The 16,669-nt window shown below is 40.4% G+C and overlaps 1 protein-coding gene across 3 annotated transcripts in view; it reads left to right on the top strand.

Moving 5' to 3' along the window:
- CCDC175 (coiled-coil domain containing 175) overlaps positions 1 to 16,514 on the top strand; it is a 71,426-nt gene extending 54,912 nt beyond the window's left edge. For all 3 annotated transcript variants that reach the window (XM_054666613.2, XM_024348603.3, XM_063793478.1), the window contains 4 exons: positions 73 to 175; positions 9,935 to 9,978; positions 10,929 to 11,091; positions 16,424 to 16,514. In XM_054666613.2, the coding sequence (XP_054522588.2) occupies positions 73 to 175; positions 9,935 to 9,978; positions 10,929 to 11,091; positions 16,424 to 16,500 (387 nt within the window). In that variant the 3' untranslated portion in view covers positions 16,501 to 16,514. The remainder of the gene's footprint in view (positions 1 to 72; positions 176 to 9,934; positions 9,979 to 10,928; positions 11,092 to 16,423) is intronic.
- The last annotated feature ends 155 nt before the right edge of the window (positions 16,515 to 16,669 follow it).

Here is a 16,669-nt window from a genome sequence, read left to right as displayed (position 1 = left end):
CTGAATGACTACATGATAATTTATCTATAGTAACTAAACTGCTAAAAGAAATCACATGCTTTTAATTTTCAGTACATTTTATACTTGAAGAATAACATAGAGAAATACAGAGAAGGACAAGAAGCCCTCATGCACACCTCAAGTGACTTGTCTCGGCAACTAATAGCTCAGGAGGGTAAGTAATGTGTGGGTGCTTGTATTAGTCAGGGTTCTTTAGCGGGACAGAACTAATAGGATATATGTATATATGAAAGGGAGCTTATTAAGGAGAACTGACTCACATGATCACAAGGTAAAGTCCCATGATAGGTCTTCTGCAAGTTGAGGAGCAAGGAATCCAGTGGTGGATCCGTCAGAGTCCCAAAGCCTCACAAGTAGGGAAGCCGACAGTGCAGCCTTCAGTCTGTGGCCAAAGGCCCAAGAGCCCCTGCCAAACCACTGGTGTAAATCCAAGAGTCCAAAAGCTGAAGAACTTGGAGTCCAATGTTCGAGGGCAGGAAGCATCTAGCACAGGAGAAAGAGGAATCTTGGAAGACTCAGCCAGTCTAGCCACGCTGGCAGCTGATTAGATGGTTCCCACCCAGATTGAGAGTGGGTTTGCCTCTCCCAATCCACAGACTCAAATGTGGATCTCCTTTGGTTAACATCCTCATAGACATACCCAGGAACAGTACTTCGCATCTTTCAATCCAGTCAAGTTGACAATATTAACCATTACAGTGTTCTTTACACATAAAGTTTTTACTTCATTTAAATCCAGTTTATTGATTTGCATACAAAAAATGCACCCATTTTTAGATTAGTGAATTTGACAAATGTGCATGCTATTGTAACCACTATCACCACAAGCAAGATATAGAGCATTTTCATGACTACAAAATTTTCTCTGTATCCCTTTGCTGTTGATCACCTACCCCATCTCTAGTTCCTGGAAACCATTGATCTGCTTTCTGTCATTAATAATGAGATATAAATGAAATGACAGTGTGCACACTTTTATACCTGGCTTCTTTCACTCAGCAAATTGTTTTAAGATTCATCTAAGTTGTTGCATGTCTCACTAGTTTGCTCCTTTTTATAGCTGTACAGTAGAATCCCATTGTATAGATATACCATATTTTGTTTATTCACCAGTCGAAAGACACTTAGATTATTTCCAGTTTGGGATAATTATGAATGAAGCTATTGTGAACATTTGTTTACAAGTGTTTTTATGGCCATGTTTTCATTTCTCTTGGGTAAATACCTATAATGGAATTGCTGAGTTATATAGCAATTAGTGTATGATTAACTTTATAGGAAATATATATGGTTAGTGTATGATTAACTTTATAAGAAACCGCCAGACAAATTTGCCAGAGTGGTTGTTAAGTGTCTTATCCCGCTAACAATGGAGAAGAGTTCCCATTGCTCTACATCCTCATCAACACTTAAAATGGTGAAAACGCTTTAAATTGTTAATATTTTGGTCATTTTAATAGGTATGTAATGGCATTTCATTGTGATTGTAACTTGTACTTCTCTAATGAGTAATGTTGAGTATACTTTTTCATGTGTTTCTTGGCCATTTGAATATTATCTTTTGTGACAAATATTGCAAACGTGGTAGCTGAAGACAAATTATTTACTTTGCTCATAAAATGGCAATTTGATCAGAGCTTGTTGAAGACAACTAAATGTCTGCTCTGCACGGCATCAGCCAGGGCAACTTGAAGGCTGAGGGTAATTCAACAGCCGGGAACTGAAATCATCTGAAGACTCACTCATTCCTGTGTCTGAAGTTGATGCTGGCCCTCAGCTGGATCTCGAGGGAGGCCATTGGCCAGAACACCTCCTCATGGCCTCTCCATGTAGCAGTTTGGCCTGCTGGGTTCCAAAAGCATCCCAAGAGAACGAAGTGGAAGTTCATGGCGTCTTATGACCTAGCCTCAGTCAGAGTGTTATTTTCACAATACGCTAATGGTTGAGGCAGTCACTCAGGTGCAAGGGGAGGGGTCATGGCCACCACCTCTCAATGGAAGAAGTGTCAGCATCATGTCAGGGAAAAAAACTTGTGGAATGGAATATACTGTGGGGATATCTTTGGAAAATACAATCTGTCACATGTCTGTCCAAATCTTTTACTCACTGCTTTGTGTTGTTTTCTTATTATCCAGTTAAAATCTTTATGTTTTTTGGAAATGAGTCCTTTTTCTGTCTGAAGCTTGACTTTTCATTTTCTTCATGGTGTCTCAGAAAGAGTAAACATTTTTTCATTTGAACGAAGCCCATCTATTGATTTTGTTTTTTAAGGTAGTACTTTTTGTTTCCTGCCTAAAACATTTGTGCCTACCCCAGGCTCTTCAATATTTTCTTGTATAATTTTTTTAGTTTTAGTGTTTATGTCTAGATTTCTAATTCATTTCAAGTGAACTTTTTTTTTTATTACTATACTTTAAGTTTTACGGTACGTGTGCACAACGTGCAGGTTAGTTACATATGTATACATGTGCCATGTTAGTGTGCTGAACCCAGTAACTCGTCATTTAACATTAGGTATATCTCCAAATGCTATCCCTCCCTCATCCCCCACCGACAACAGGCCCTGGTATGTGATCTTCCCCTTCCTGTGTCCATATGTTCTCATTGTTCAATTCCCACCTATGAGTGAGAACATGTGGTGTTTGGTTTTTTGTCCTTGCAATAGTTTGCTGAGAATGATGGTTTCCAGCTCCATCCGTGTCCGTACAAAGGACATGAACTCATCATTTTTTATGGCTGCATAGTATTCCATGCTGTATATGTGCCCCATATTCTTAATCCAGTCTATCATTGTTGGACATTTGGATTGGTTCCAAGTCTTTGCTATTGTGAATAGTGCCACAATAAACATACATGTGCATGTGTCTTTATAGCAGCATGATTTATAATCCTTTGGGTATATACCCAGTAATGGGGTGGCTGGGTCAAATGGTATTTCTAGTTCTACATCCCTGAGGAATCGCCACACTGACTTCCACAATGGTTGAACTAGTTTACAGTCCCACCAACAGTGTAAAAGTGTTCCTGTTTCTCCACATCCTATCCAGCACCTGTTGTTTCCTGACTTTTTAATGATTGCCATTCTAACTGGTGTGAGATGGTATCTCATTGTGGTTTTGATTTGCATTTCTCTGATGGCCAGCGATGATGAGCATTTTTTCATGTGTCTTTTGGCTGTATAAATGTCTTCTTTTGAGAAGGGTCTGTTCATATCCTTCGCCCACTTGTTGATGGGTTTGTTTGTTTTTTTCTTGTAAATTTGTTTGAGTTCATTGTAGATTCTGGATATTAGCCCTTTGTCAGATGAGTAGATTGCAAAAATTTTCTCCCATTCTGTAGGTTGCCTGTTCACTCTGATGGTAGTTTCTTTTGCTGTGCGGAAGCTCTTTAGTTTCATTAGATCCCATTTGTCAATTTTGGCTTTTGTTGCCATTGCTTTTGGTGTTTTGGACATGAAGTCCTCGCCCATGCCTATGTCCTGAATGGTATTGCCTAGGTTTTCTTCTAGGGTTTTTATGGTTTTAGGTCTAAGATTTAAGTCTTTAGTCCATCTTGAATTAATTTTTGTATAAGGTGTAAGGAAGGGATCCAGTTTCAGCTTTCTCCATATGGCTAGCCAGTTTTCCCAGCACCATTTATAAAATAGGGAATCCTTTCCCCATTTCTTGTTTTTGTCAGGTTTGTCAAAGATCAGATGGTTATAGATATGCGGCATTATTTCTGAGGGCTCTGTTCAGTTCCATTGCTCTATATCTCTGTTTTGGTACCAGTACCATGCTGTTTTGGTTACTGTAGCCTTGTAGTATAGTTTGAAGTCAGGTAGTGTGATGCCTCCAGCTTTGTCCTTTTGGCTTAGGATTGACTTGGCGATGCGGACTCTTTTTTGGTTCCATACGAACTTTAAAGTAGTTTTTTCCAATTCTGTGAAGAAAGTCATTGGTAGCTTGATGGGGATGGCATTGAATCTATAAATTACCTTGGGCAGTATGGCCATTTTCACGATATTGATTCTTCCTGCCCGTGAGCATGGAATGTTCTTCCATTTGTTTGTATCCTCTTTTATTTCATTGAGCAGTGGTTTGTAGTTCTCCTTGAAGAGGTCCTTCACATCCTTTGTAAGTTGGATTCCTAGGCATTTTATTCTCTTTGAAGCAATTGTGAATGGGAGTTCACTCATGATTTGGCTCTCTGTTTGTCTGTTATTGGTGTATAAGAATGCTTGTGATTTTTGCACATTGATTTTGTATCCTGAGACTTTGCTGAAGTTGCCTATCAGCTTAAGGAGATTTTGGGCTGAGACGATGGGGTTTTCTAAATATACAATAATGTCATCTGCAAACAGGGACAATTTGACTTCCTCTTTTCCTAATTGAATACCCTTTATTCCCTTCTCCTGCCTGATTGCCCTGGCCAGAACTTCCAACACTATGTTGAATAGGAGTGGTGAGAGAGGGCATCCCTGTCTTATGCCAGTTTTCAAAGGGAATGCTTCCAGTTTTTGCCCATTCAGTATGATATTGCCTGTGGGTTTGTCATAGATAGCTCTTATTATTTTGAGATACATCCCATCAATACCGAATTTATTGAGAGTTTTTAGCATGAAGGGCTGTTGAATTTTCTCAAAGGCCTTTTCTGCATCTATTGAGATAATCATATGGTTTTTGTCTTTGGTTCTGTTTCTATGCTGGATTACATTTATTGATTTGTGTCTGTTGAACCAGCCTTGCATCCCAGGGATGAAGCCCAGTTGATCATGGTGGATAAGCTTTTTAATGTGCTGCTGGATTCGGATTGCCAGTATTTTATTGAGGATTTTTGCATCAATGTTCATCAGGGATATTGGTCTAAAATTCTCTTTTTTTGTTGTGTCTCTGCTAGGCTTTGGTATCAGGATGATGCTGGCCTCATAAAATGAGTTAGGGAGGATTCCCTCTTTTTCTATTGATTGGAATAGTTTCAGAAGGAATGGTACCAGGTCCTTCTTGTACCTCTGGTAGAATTCGGCTGTGAATCCATCTGGTCCTGGACTTTTTTTGGTTGGTAAGCTATTAATTATTGCCTCAATTTCAGAGCCTGTTATTGGTCTATTCAGGGATTCAACTTCTTCCTGGTTTAGTCTTGGGAGGGTGTATGTGTCGAGGAATTTATCCATTTATTCTAGATTTTCTAGTTTATTTGCGTAGAGATGTTTATAGTATTCTCTGATGGTAGTTTGTATTTCTGTGGGATTGGTGGTGATATCCCAGTTATCATTTTTTATTGCGTCTGTTTGAGTCTTCTCTCTTTTCTTCTTTATTAGTCTTGCTAGCGGTCTATCAATTTTGTTGATCTTCTCAAAAAACCAGCTCCTGGATTCATTGATTTTTTTGAAGGGTTTTTTGAGTCTCTATTTCCTTCAGTTCTGCTCTGATCTTAGTTATTTCTCACCTTCTGCTAGCTTTTGAATGTGTTTGCTCTTGCTTCTCTAGTTCTTTTAATTGTGATATTAGGGTGTCAATTTTAGATCTTTCCTGCTTTCTCTTGTGGGCATTTAATGCTATAAATTTCCCTCTACATACTGCTTTGAATGTGTCCCAGAGATTCTGGTATGTCGTGTCTTAGTTCTCGTTGGTTTCAAAGAACATCTTTATTTCTGCCTTCATTTCGTTATGTACCCAGTAGTCATTCAGGAGCAGGTTGTTCAGTTTCCAAGTAGTTGAGCAGTTTTGAGTGAGTTTCTGAATCCTGAGTTCTAGTTTGATTGCACTGTGGTCTGAGAGACAGTTTGTTATAATTTCTGTTCTTTTACATTTGCTGAGGAGTGCTTTACTTCCAACTATGTGGTCAGTTTTGGAATAAGTGCAGTGTGGTGCTGAGAAGAATGTATATTCTGTTGATTTGGGGTGGAGAATTCTGTAGATGTCTATTAGGTCTGCTTGGTGCAGAGCTGAGTTCAAGTCCTGGATATCCTTGTTAACTTTCTGTCTCATTGATCTGTCTAATGTTGACAGTGGGGTGTTAAAGTATCCCATTATTATTGTGTGGGAGTCTAAGTCTCTTTCCAGGTCTCTAAGGACTTGCTTTATGAATCTGGGTGCTCCTGTATTGGGTGCATATATATTTAGGATAGTTAGCTCTTCTTGTTGAATTGATCCCTTTACCATTATGTAATGGCCTTCTTTGTCTCTTTTGATCTTTGTTGGTTTAAAGTCTGTTTTATCAGAGACTAGGATTGCAACCCCTGCCTTTTTTTATTTTCCATTTGTTTGGTAGATCTTCCTCCATCCCTTTATTTTGAGCCTATGTGTGTCTCTGCATGTGAGATGGGTCTCCTGAATACAGCACACTGATGGGTCTTGACTCTTTATCCAATTTGCCAGTCTGTGTCTTTTAATTGGAGCATTTAGCCCATTTACATTTAAGGCTAATATTGTTATGTGTGAATTTGATCCTGCCATTATGATGTTAGCTGGTTATTTTGCTCGTTAGTTGATGCAGTTTCTTCCTAGCATCAATGGTCTTTACAATTTGGCATGTTTTTGCAATGGCTGGTACCGGTTGTTCCTTTCCATGTTTAGTGCTTCCTTCAGGAGCTCTTGTAGGGCAGGCCTGCTGGTGACAAAATCTCTCATCATTTGCTTGTCTATAAAGGATTTTATTTCTCCTTCACTTATGAAGCTTAGTTTGGCTGGATATGAAATTCTGGGTTGAAAATTCTTCTCTTTAAGAATGTTGAATATTGGCCCCCACTCTCTTCTGGCTTGTAGTGTTTCTGCTGAGAGATCAGCTATTAGTCTGCTGGGCTTCCCTTTGTGGGTAACCTGATCTTTCTCTCTGGCTGCCCTTAACATTTTTTCCTTCATTTCAGCTTTGGTGAATCTGACAATTATGTGTCTTGGAGTTGCTCTTCTGGAGGAGTATCTTTGTGGCGTTCTCTGTATTTCCTGAATTTGAATGTTGGCCTGCCTTGCTAGATTGCGGAAGTTCTCCTGTATGATATCCTGCAGAGTGTTTTCCAACTTGGTTCCATTCTCCCCGTCACTTTCAGGTACACCAATCAGACGTAGATTTAGTCTTTTCACATAGTCCCATATTTCTTGGAGGCTTTGTTCATTTCTTTTTGTTCTTTTTTCTCTAAACTTCTCTTCTCGCTTCATTTCATTCATTTGATCTTCCATCACTGATAGTCTTTCTTCCAGTTGATTGAATCGGCTACTGAGGCTTATGCATTTGTCATGTAGTTCTCGTGCCTTGTTTTTCAGCTCCATCAGGTCCTTTAAGGACTTCTCTGCATTGGTTATTCTAGTTAGCCATTCTTCTAATTTTTTTTCAAGGTTTTTAACTTCTTTGCCATGGGTTTGAACTTCCGCCTTTAGCTTGGAGTAGTTTGATTGTCTGAAGCCTTCTTCTCTCAACTCGTCAAAGTCATTCTCTGTCCAACTTTGTTCCGTTGCTGGTGAGGAGCTGCGTTCTTTTGGAGGAAGAGAGGCACTCTGATTTTTAGAATTTCCAGTTTTTCTGCTCTGTTTTTTCCCCATCTTTGTGGTTTTATCTACCTTTGGTCTTTGATGATGGTGACGTACAGTTGGGGTTTTGGTGTGGATGTCCTTTCTGTTTTTTAGTTTTCCTTCTAACAGTCAGGACCCTCAGCTGCAGGTCTGTTGGAGTTTGCTGGAGGTCCTCTCCAGACCCCGTTTGCCTGGGTATCAGCAGCAGAGGCTGCAGAACAGCGGATATTGGTGAACATCAAATGTTGCTGCCTGATCATGCCTCTGGAAGTTTTGTCTCAGAGGAGTACCTGGCCATGTGAGGTGTCAGTCTGCCCCTACTAGGAGGTGCCTCCCAGTTACGCTACTCGGGGTTTAAGGACCCGCTTGAGGAGGCAGTCTGTCCATTCTCAGATCTCCAGCTGCATGCTAGGAGAACCCCCACTCTCTTCAAAGCTGTCAGACAGGGACACTTAAATCTGCAGAGGATTCTGCTGCCTTTTGTTTGGCAATGCCCTGCCCCCAGAGGTGGAGTCTACAAGGCAGGCAGGCCTCCTTGAGCTGCGGTGGGCTCTACCCAGTTTGAGCTTCCAGGCCACTTTGTTTACCTAGTCAAGCCTCAGCAATGGCGGGCACCCCTCCCCCAGCCTCACTGCTGCCTTGAAGTTTGATCTCAGACTGCTGTGCTAGCAATGAGTGAGGCTCGGTGGGCGTAGGACCCTCTGAGCCAGGCGCGGGATATAATCTCTTACTGTGCCGTTTGCTAAGACCGTTGGAAAAGCACAGTATTGGGGTGGGAGTGACCTGATTTTCCAGGTGCCATCCGTCACCCCTTTCTTTGACTAGGAAAGGGAATTCCCTGACCCCTTGCACTTCCCAGGTGAGACAATGCCTCACCCTGCTTCGGCTCACGCTCAGTGCACTGCATCCACTGTCCTGCACCCACTGTCCGGCACTCCCCAGTGAGATGAACCCAGTACCTCAGTTGGAAATGCAGAAATCACCCATCTTCTGCATCGCTCACGTTGGGAGCTGTAGACTGGAGCTGTTCCTATTCGGCCATCTTGGCTCTACCCCTCTCAAGTGAACTTTTTCATATGATGTGAAGCAATGCTTGAATTTCATTGTTTTCTCTTACACACATCCAGTTGTTCCAGTACTATTTTTGAAAAGACTATGCTTTTGCCATTGTATTACCCTAGCAACTTTTCAAAAATCAATTTTATGCAGTTGTTCCTTTATTCTCAATGCCTAACTTTATACCAATATCACACTGTCTTAATTACTATAGCTTCATATGCAGTCTGAACATCAGGTAATAGAATTCTTCACCTGTATGCTTGTCTTTTAAAATTATTTTCACTATTCTAAATTCTTTGATTTCCATATACATTTTAGAATCACCTAATCCACACACACACACACACACACACACACACACACACACACCCCTGCTGAGATCTTAATTGGGTTTGTGTTGAATCTATAAGTCAATGTTGGAAGAATAGACTTTTTAATGAAATTATATTTTCTAATCCAAGAATATAGTATATATCTCCATTTATTTAGATCTTTATCTCAAAAAAATTGTGCAGCTGTAGTGTAGTATCAGGTATCCCAGGACTACTCTTAGGCTTAATGATTAGCTAAAATGATTCACAGGACTCAAAAATTGTTATGGTTATTGTTATTCCAGTGAAAGAGTAAAATCAGCAAAGGGAAAAGGCACAGAGGGCAAAGTATGAAGGAAACCTGGAGTAACCTTCTCAGGGATGCACTTAATTTCCCCAACAACGTGTGACTCCACATACAAAGTGTTGCCAACCAGGGAGGCTCACCCAGGCTTGAGAGTCCAGAGTACTTATGGGGCGGGAAGACGGTCAGTCATGCGGGCACAGAGTGCCTTTGTGACTGGCCTCAGCTGCTCAGACAGCCACTGAGATGCTCAGCTAGTATTACTCCTTTATGCTGTTTGTGTGGTAAGTTGCACTGATTGAGTCTGACTTTTAAACCAAGCTCCCATTCTTAGCATAAAGCCCACTTGTTCAAAAGCTTTTATTGTTCTTGTCTATTGCTAGATTTAGTTTGCTAATCTTTTTGTGTCTGTGTTAAGACCACCCTGCTGTGCTAGTGCTGTGGTCTGGAAAGTGCCCCCCAGTGGAAAGCTGGGTGATTGCAGGACCTACCTCCTTTGTTTCTCTTCCAGGTGTCACAGTCCTGGGCTGCCCATTCTTCAACATGTGAAAACATTTCTTTCATATGTTTTGCTTCTTTCTTCTATTTGTTTGCAGTGGGAGGGCAGGTCCAATTCAGTTATTCTGTCATTTTGGAACTAGACATTTTTAGATAAAAATAATTTTTGAAAAAACAAAAATGAATAACACGACTTTTATTAAAATGTTCAGATTGTGTCAGTAACCATTGTATTTTTTAAATCTTTATTTTAGCACAATATAAGGATTTGTGGGCTGAATTTCAGACCACAGTTAAGGTGAGTTTTGCGTGTGTCTGTTGCCTCCATATAAATATCATATTTCCAAAAATGTTTACCTACCTAATAAGTGTGTGTGCTTTTGTGTCTGTGTGCACCTGCATGCACACACATCAGGGTGGAAATTCACACTAGCTCTGTCACTCCCCTGCAGTCCTAGATGCTACTGTGACCACCACCTCCTAAAATGTGTCTTTTTTTTTTTTTTTACCAAACATCACTATGAAATCTTAATTCTTTGGGAAACTGTCTTCCCACTCTACCACTCAGTTAAGGTGGGAAAGACTGTTTTTTGCATGCCCCAAATGAACACATTTTGGTTCAGGACAAAGTTGTCAGTTCTGGACTCCTTACCTCTTCATGTTTTACCAGTGCAACATCTGCACCCTCCCCACTTCAGAGTCAGATAGGCTGGGGTCAAAATCCTGGCTCTGCCACTTTCTAAGTATTTAAAGTTTACACATAATCCTCATTTAAGTATTAAAACACTGGATTAGGAAAGCGTTAAAATGTCTTTTTCACATGGAGCTGCGTAGGCCCAGAGGGTTTATGTAACTTGCCCAAGACCAAACAGTTCATGAACGTATGGGAATTTACAACCCAGATCCTGCCTGATTCCAAAGTTCCTTCTGTTAGGCTGAATCTCTTCAGCTCTGTGCTTCTCTGAGGGTGAAACTAGCTTTTTATGCTCCCACCACCATGGCTACCATTATCCACTTAAAAATTTGAGTTCAGTGAGCATTCCATTATTCTTCTCACTTCATAATCCATTTTTCCAAGATTATGTACGGAACTTTGTGAATTGGCTGTGTACACATGCGCTTATTTTTATGACTGACACCAATTATGCATATATAATATTTTTATTTTGGACATGATCCACTTAGAATGTGTATTTATTTATGTCGTTGCAATTTATATTGACACAGCCTAAAATGCCATTTCTTTAGATCTTGGTGGACAATGGTGAAGAGACCTTGCAAGACATAAAAAATCTAACAGACAAGCTGCGTGAAAGAGATGAAAAAATGCAGCATGTCAGTACATGGCTACGAGGGAGTCTTGAAGGGCTGCGTTTGCTTGTGGAACAGGAATCACCAATGGACCTTCTTAGTAAGCAACAGCTTATAGCTTTGGTAACGTGGGACTTCCTGCTATTTTACTATATAGCTGGTAACATCAAAAGAAGAAAAAACGTGTCAACTAAGTGACTTAGTTATCCCCAATTATGCCACAAACATTCAATTGAACATTGATACTTATTTGGGGGTTGAATACTCTTGTAGTGTTATCCAATTCTGCCTTTCACCTAAGAGAATTTTCTAGATAACTAAATCTTCTTTATAATTTTAAAAAAAAGTTTATTTTAAACCTTTTTCCAGAGAAGGCTTTTTAAACTCTTTTACACATTTTTTAGTCTTCTTAAACAGAAGTTGAATATAATTTTACATTTTCTTCCTGAGCTGAGTTTAGCATTAAAAATAGCAACTGTTACCTTCTCAGAAAAATCTAGTGATGGCTGCGGGGGCTTCTGAGACGTTAACACATCATATCTAACATGCTTGACTCATGAGCAAGCAGTCCAGTCTCTCCAGAGGCATATCAGCTTCATCCTCAATCCCCACAATAATGTCATGTTAGACATAGCCACAAAACTCTCCAGATTAGGGCAGTGGTGAGAATTGAAGGTGAGTCCTTGCACAGGTACAGCCCAGAGGTCCCAGTGACAGAATCATCTGGGAAGATGGGATGTGGGGGTAGAGGGAGCTTGGGAGAAGGAAAGAGAACAGAGTTTAGAAGAGAGATAGAGTGATGAAACAAGAATACTGTCATCTGGCAAGTGTACAAATCTATTTGTGCTTACCAAGGCTTAATTTTAAAGAGCATAATCACTAGATAAGCAATTTTGAAGGTAGGATGTAGAAAGTAAAATGGGATAAAAGTAAAAAGAGCTGGATGCAGTGACTCATGGTTATAATCCCAGCACTTTGGGAGGCTGAGGCAGGAGGATTGCTTGAGACCAAGTGTTCGAGACCAGCCTGAGCAACATAATGAGACCCTGTCTCTACAAAAATAATTTTAAAGTTAGCAGGGCATGGTAGTGCCTCTGCCTCAGCTACTCGGAAGGTTGAGATGGGAGAATTGCTTGAGCCTGGGAAGTTGAGGCTGCAGTTAGCCATGATTGTGCCACTGCACTCCAGCCTGGATGACAGAGTGAGACCCTGTCTTAAAATAAATGTAAAAAGAGGGATAGTGATAAGATTAAAAACATTCCAGTATTTGGGAAAACCTGTGTTCTGGGGCATTGCTTGACAGAAGAAATAACGTTTCAGTGGCCAATGAAGAACTTTGTGGGTAAACCCTCTTAGCTGCAAAGTCATTTTGATGGTCCTGCCTGGTGATCATGATGAGCCTGGTGATACTTATGATGTACGAATGCATAAAGGATCCTTTGTGGCCTTGCTTCTATTTGTATTTCCTTTGCTAGGCCAGACCATTCCTTCCAACTATAGATCAAGCAAAATTTTGAGAGCTAAATCATCTGTAAGTGTCAAGGGCACTGTCTTCACATGAATTAATCTTCTGTTTTTATCTGAAACCCGATGGAATCTTTGTGTTGCAACAAATTTAAATAGACTCTTAGAGAAAGTTTCACTGAATTACTAACATCATATTTCCTTTTTCATATATTTTGAGGTCTGATGGATAATCTATGACAAGTAGAGACTGGCAGTGTGGAAATAAAAAGACCACCCAAATGAGAATAAGCAGAGGCTGTTTATGCAGAACTTGCTATAGCAATGGAGCCAGGCACTGTCTTAGTTCGTTCGGGCTACCATAACATTCTGTACACTGGGTAGCTTATAAATAACACAAATTTATTTCTCACAGTTCTGGAGGCTGGGAAGTCCAAGATCAAGGCACTGGCAGGTTTGGCTTCTGCTGAGGGCCCACTTTCTGGTTCATAGAATGGTGCTTCCTCACTGTGTCCTCAAATCATTTAAGGGGTAAGGCAGCACTTTGGGGCCTCTTTGATAAGGGCATGAATCCCAAGACCTAATCACCTCCCAAAGGCCACACCTAATACACACTGGAGATTGTTTCAACATAGGAATTTTGGAGGAGACACAAACTCTCAGACCATAGCAGCCAGGATTACTTGCTTTTCTCTTTTTTTCTTTTTTTTTTTTTTTTTGAGACAGGGCCTCTCACCCTGTTGCCCAGGTTGGACTGCAACCTCTGCCTCCCAGTCTCAAGCAATCCTCTCACCTCAGTCTCCCAAGTAGCAGGGACTACAGGCACGTGCCACTGTGCCTGGCTGCAGTGTGTGTGTGTGTGTGTGTGTGTGTGTGTGTGTGTGTGTGTGTATTTTGGAGACGAGGTTATGCCATGTTGCCCAGGCTGGTCTTGACCTCCTGAGCTCAAGCAATCCTCCTGCCTCAGCCTCCCAAAGTGCTGGGATTATATGTGTGTGCCATGGACCTATTGGACTAAACGAAGCGGGGCGAACGCGGGAATAAAAGACAAAGACAAGAGAGTATATTTGGAAGAAGGGGTCAGGGGGCACCTTGCCTCTAGTGGACAAGTGCCCTGAACTTTACACAGCCCTCTGTATTCATTAAGCAAAAGAGATAGCGAGGTGTGTGGGGGGTGGGGGGTGATTGTCGGCCAGCAGCTTGATTCACAGCAGGCTTGTAAGACTGCATTCTTAGAACAATAGGCACTAGATTTCTCAATAGGTAACTTCAAGGAACCCAGTGCCAGGGAGTGAGGCCCTCAGCAAACCTTTTGGTGGCAAGGCAGTGTGAGTTTGCTCACATCCTGCGTTCATGATAAACAGTTTGCTGTTTGGTCATATAGCCTCCAGCGGAATGCTGAGTTGGTCACATCCCACGGGCCTTCAGCTCCCTACAGGTGTGAGCCACCATGCCAGCTAAGCTCTGCTTCTTACATGTTATCTAACCTCCACTCCTCAGTCTCCCCAGTTGTAAAATACCACTGATAAAACTAACAGGAGTTATAAAACACCAGACCCATATTAGGCACTCATCAGATCCCTGAAACCTACCACCCTCCTGGAGAGGTGATAGTAAAGTCTGAATTTACTATTCAATTCCTTGGCCATCTCTGAGCCACCTGTAACCTCCCAGCTTTTGAACGTTCCCTGTTGAATGGGTTCTGCCACAGGACTTCTGGAGAAGCCCTTATCTCAGTTCAGCACCCCTCTACTGTCCTCTTCTGGCCATGATAGTCACTGCAGCCCTGCAGGTCCTGCCCTCTCCAGGATCACTGCACTAGCTTCATTAACATTGGGCACTTTGGAGCCTGACACTGGAGCAGATGTTACAGTGACAAAGTTGAATAAACTCCAGGCCCTGAACCTTAAAGTGCATACCCTGTGAGAAACAAGACAATTGAAGAGCTGATGAAAATACATTGGATTCCTTCTAGAAAGTGGCTATCAGAGGGTAAAGCTGTGTCTTATTGGATGTTGGAGTACACAGGGATATCTTCCCAAAGGAGAAGCACAGATATAAGCTGGTCAAGAACTGCCAAGTAGCAAGGCTGAGTGGAGATCTGCTGGGGGAACCAACCAGCAAGTGTGGAATAGGCTTGTCAGAACGTTAAAGGCCAGACTTCTTCCTGAAAACTAATTACTAAAAACTTACTTTTTGCCTTAATTTTATTTCTTGTAAATCAAAGGTAAATAAGTTAATTCTTAGTGTATATGTAAGCTAAACAGTAACTTAGTACAGTTATTTTTAAAGTAAAAAGAATTTTGTCTTAAAATTACAAAAGTCCTTGAGTATTACATCATATATTATGTTAGGTTACATAAATAATTTGTGTATTAACCAAATATATTGATACATGGGCTATGGAAGACATTTTTAGGATGAGGTACTTTAAAAGAAACATTAAAAAAATCAATTTATATAACTGTCAAAGTTATCTCTGTTATTGTGATGAGGGGCTTGATACAATCATCTACATTTTGATTAAGTCTAGAAAAACACCTCCTTATAATTAAAGCAGAATCAAAATTTCAGTGAGAAGAAAGAAAATCATTTGCCTTGTCTCTTGGAAAAATTAAGATCTGAAATAGGAGGAGTTTAGATCAGTGGTTCTCAAACATTAGAATCACCTGGAGATTTTAAAAAACCCCTGTGCTCAGCTGGGTGTGGTGGCCCATGCCTGTAATCCCAGTACTTTGGGAGGCTGAGGTGAGCAATCACTTGAGGTCAGGAGTGCAAGACCAGCCTGACCAACAGGGTGAAACCCCATCTCTACTACAAATACAAAAATTAGCTGGGTGTCATGGTGGGCACCTATAATCCCAGCTGCTTGGGAGGCTGAGGCATGAGAATCACTTGAACCCAGGAGGTGGAGGTTGCAGTGAGCCGAGATCGCATCACTGCACTTTCAGCCTGGGTGACAGAGCGAGACACTGTCTCAAAAAAAAAAAAAAAAAAAAAAAAAAAAATTCCCTGTGCTCAAACACAGACCAATTCAACATGAATCTCTGGGTGTGGGGCCCAGGCATTATTTTTTTAAATCTCTCCAGATGGCTTCAATGTGCAATAGTCTCGCAAACCAATAGTTTTAGACAAATATATAACAAGGTAGTTATTAAATTTATCAACTAACTGACCCAAATTAATCAAGAAAACACAGATTTAGTATCCCTGGTCTGAAAATCCAAAAATCCAAAATGCTCCAAAACTCAAAGCTTTTTCAGCACCAATATGACGCTCAAAGAAAATCCTCTTTGAGAATTTAAGATTTCAGGTTTTAGGATTACGGATACTGAACTGTAAGTATAATGCAAATATTCCAAAATCTGAAAATACCCGAAATTCGAAACACTTCTGGTCTCAAGCATTTTTGAATATGAGGTATTCAACTTGTATTTTGACTTTTAAATTACCTCTTCAGGACTGGTTAGCAAAAGTACCATACACTGTAGTGATGAGGATTGTGATGTGCTACAAGGGCCTAAGTCAAAACTTAACAAAGACAAGGGTTGATTTTTAAATTTCTTATGACCACGTTTTAACAAATTATTTAGTAAAATTAGCAACTACAGTGGCTATAAGTTGTTCTAGTCTTATTTTTACCAAAGCAAATTAAAAATGCAGATACATATTAAGTATTCTGGAAATTATTTGCCCGTGAGGCCTAGTAATTGTAATTTCTTCTTTTGCATATATACTTTTCTGCTAGAACAGGACATATGAAAAAAAAGATTGTAAAAATGGCCCCAAGTGGACCAGAAGATATAGTCCTAGTAATCAGACACATGACACCCTCCCTACTCTACCCCGATTATACAATTACCCAATTGAGGATTCTCTGGGCAACTCAGAATTTTAATGAACACTAATAACCCCCCAAATGTGTGCAATACAAATAAAATTTTTATATTTATTTTTTATTCCTACAGAGAAGAAGAAACACATTCGTACAAGGGTTCATTTCCCAGTGGTTAAATGTACTGAGAAAAATACATTAACAAAATAACTCAAGGATACAACTGCTGTGAATTCAAAAGACAGACTACTACAGGAAAAGTGAGTGCACTTACTTTCATATTTTGCAGCTGTTAATAGAAGTCTTAAACATTTAAAATTTAACTAATTCACTAAATAAACTTCTAAACAATAAAAATGGATAAACATGGTCAGGTTGT

Source organism: Pan troglodytes, chromosome 15, assembly GCF_028858775.2.
Source record: "Pan troglodytes isolate AG18354 chromosome 15, NHGRI_mPanTro3-v2.0_pri, whole genome shotgun sequence".
NCBI classification, from domain to species: domain Eukaryota; kingdom Metazoa; phylum Chordata; class Mammalia; order Primates; family Hominidae; genus Pan; species Pan troglodytes.
The sequence above is the reverse complement of the archived record's forward strand: the minus strand, read 5'-3'. Positions and strand labels throughout refer to the sequence as shown.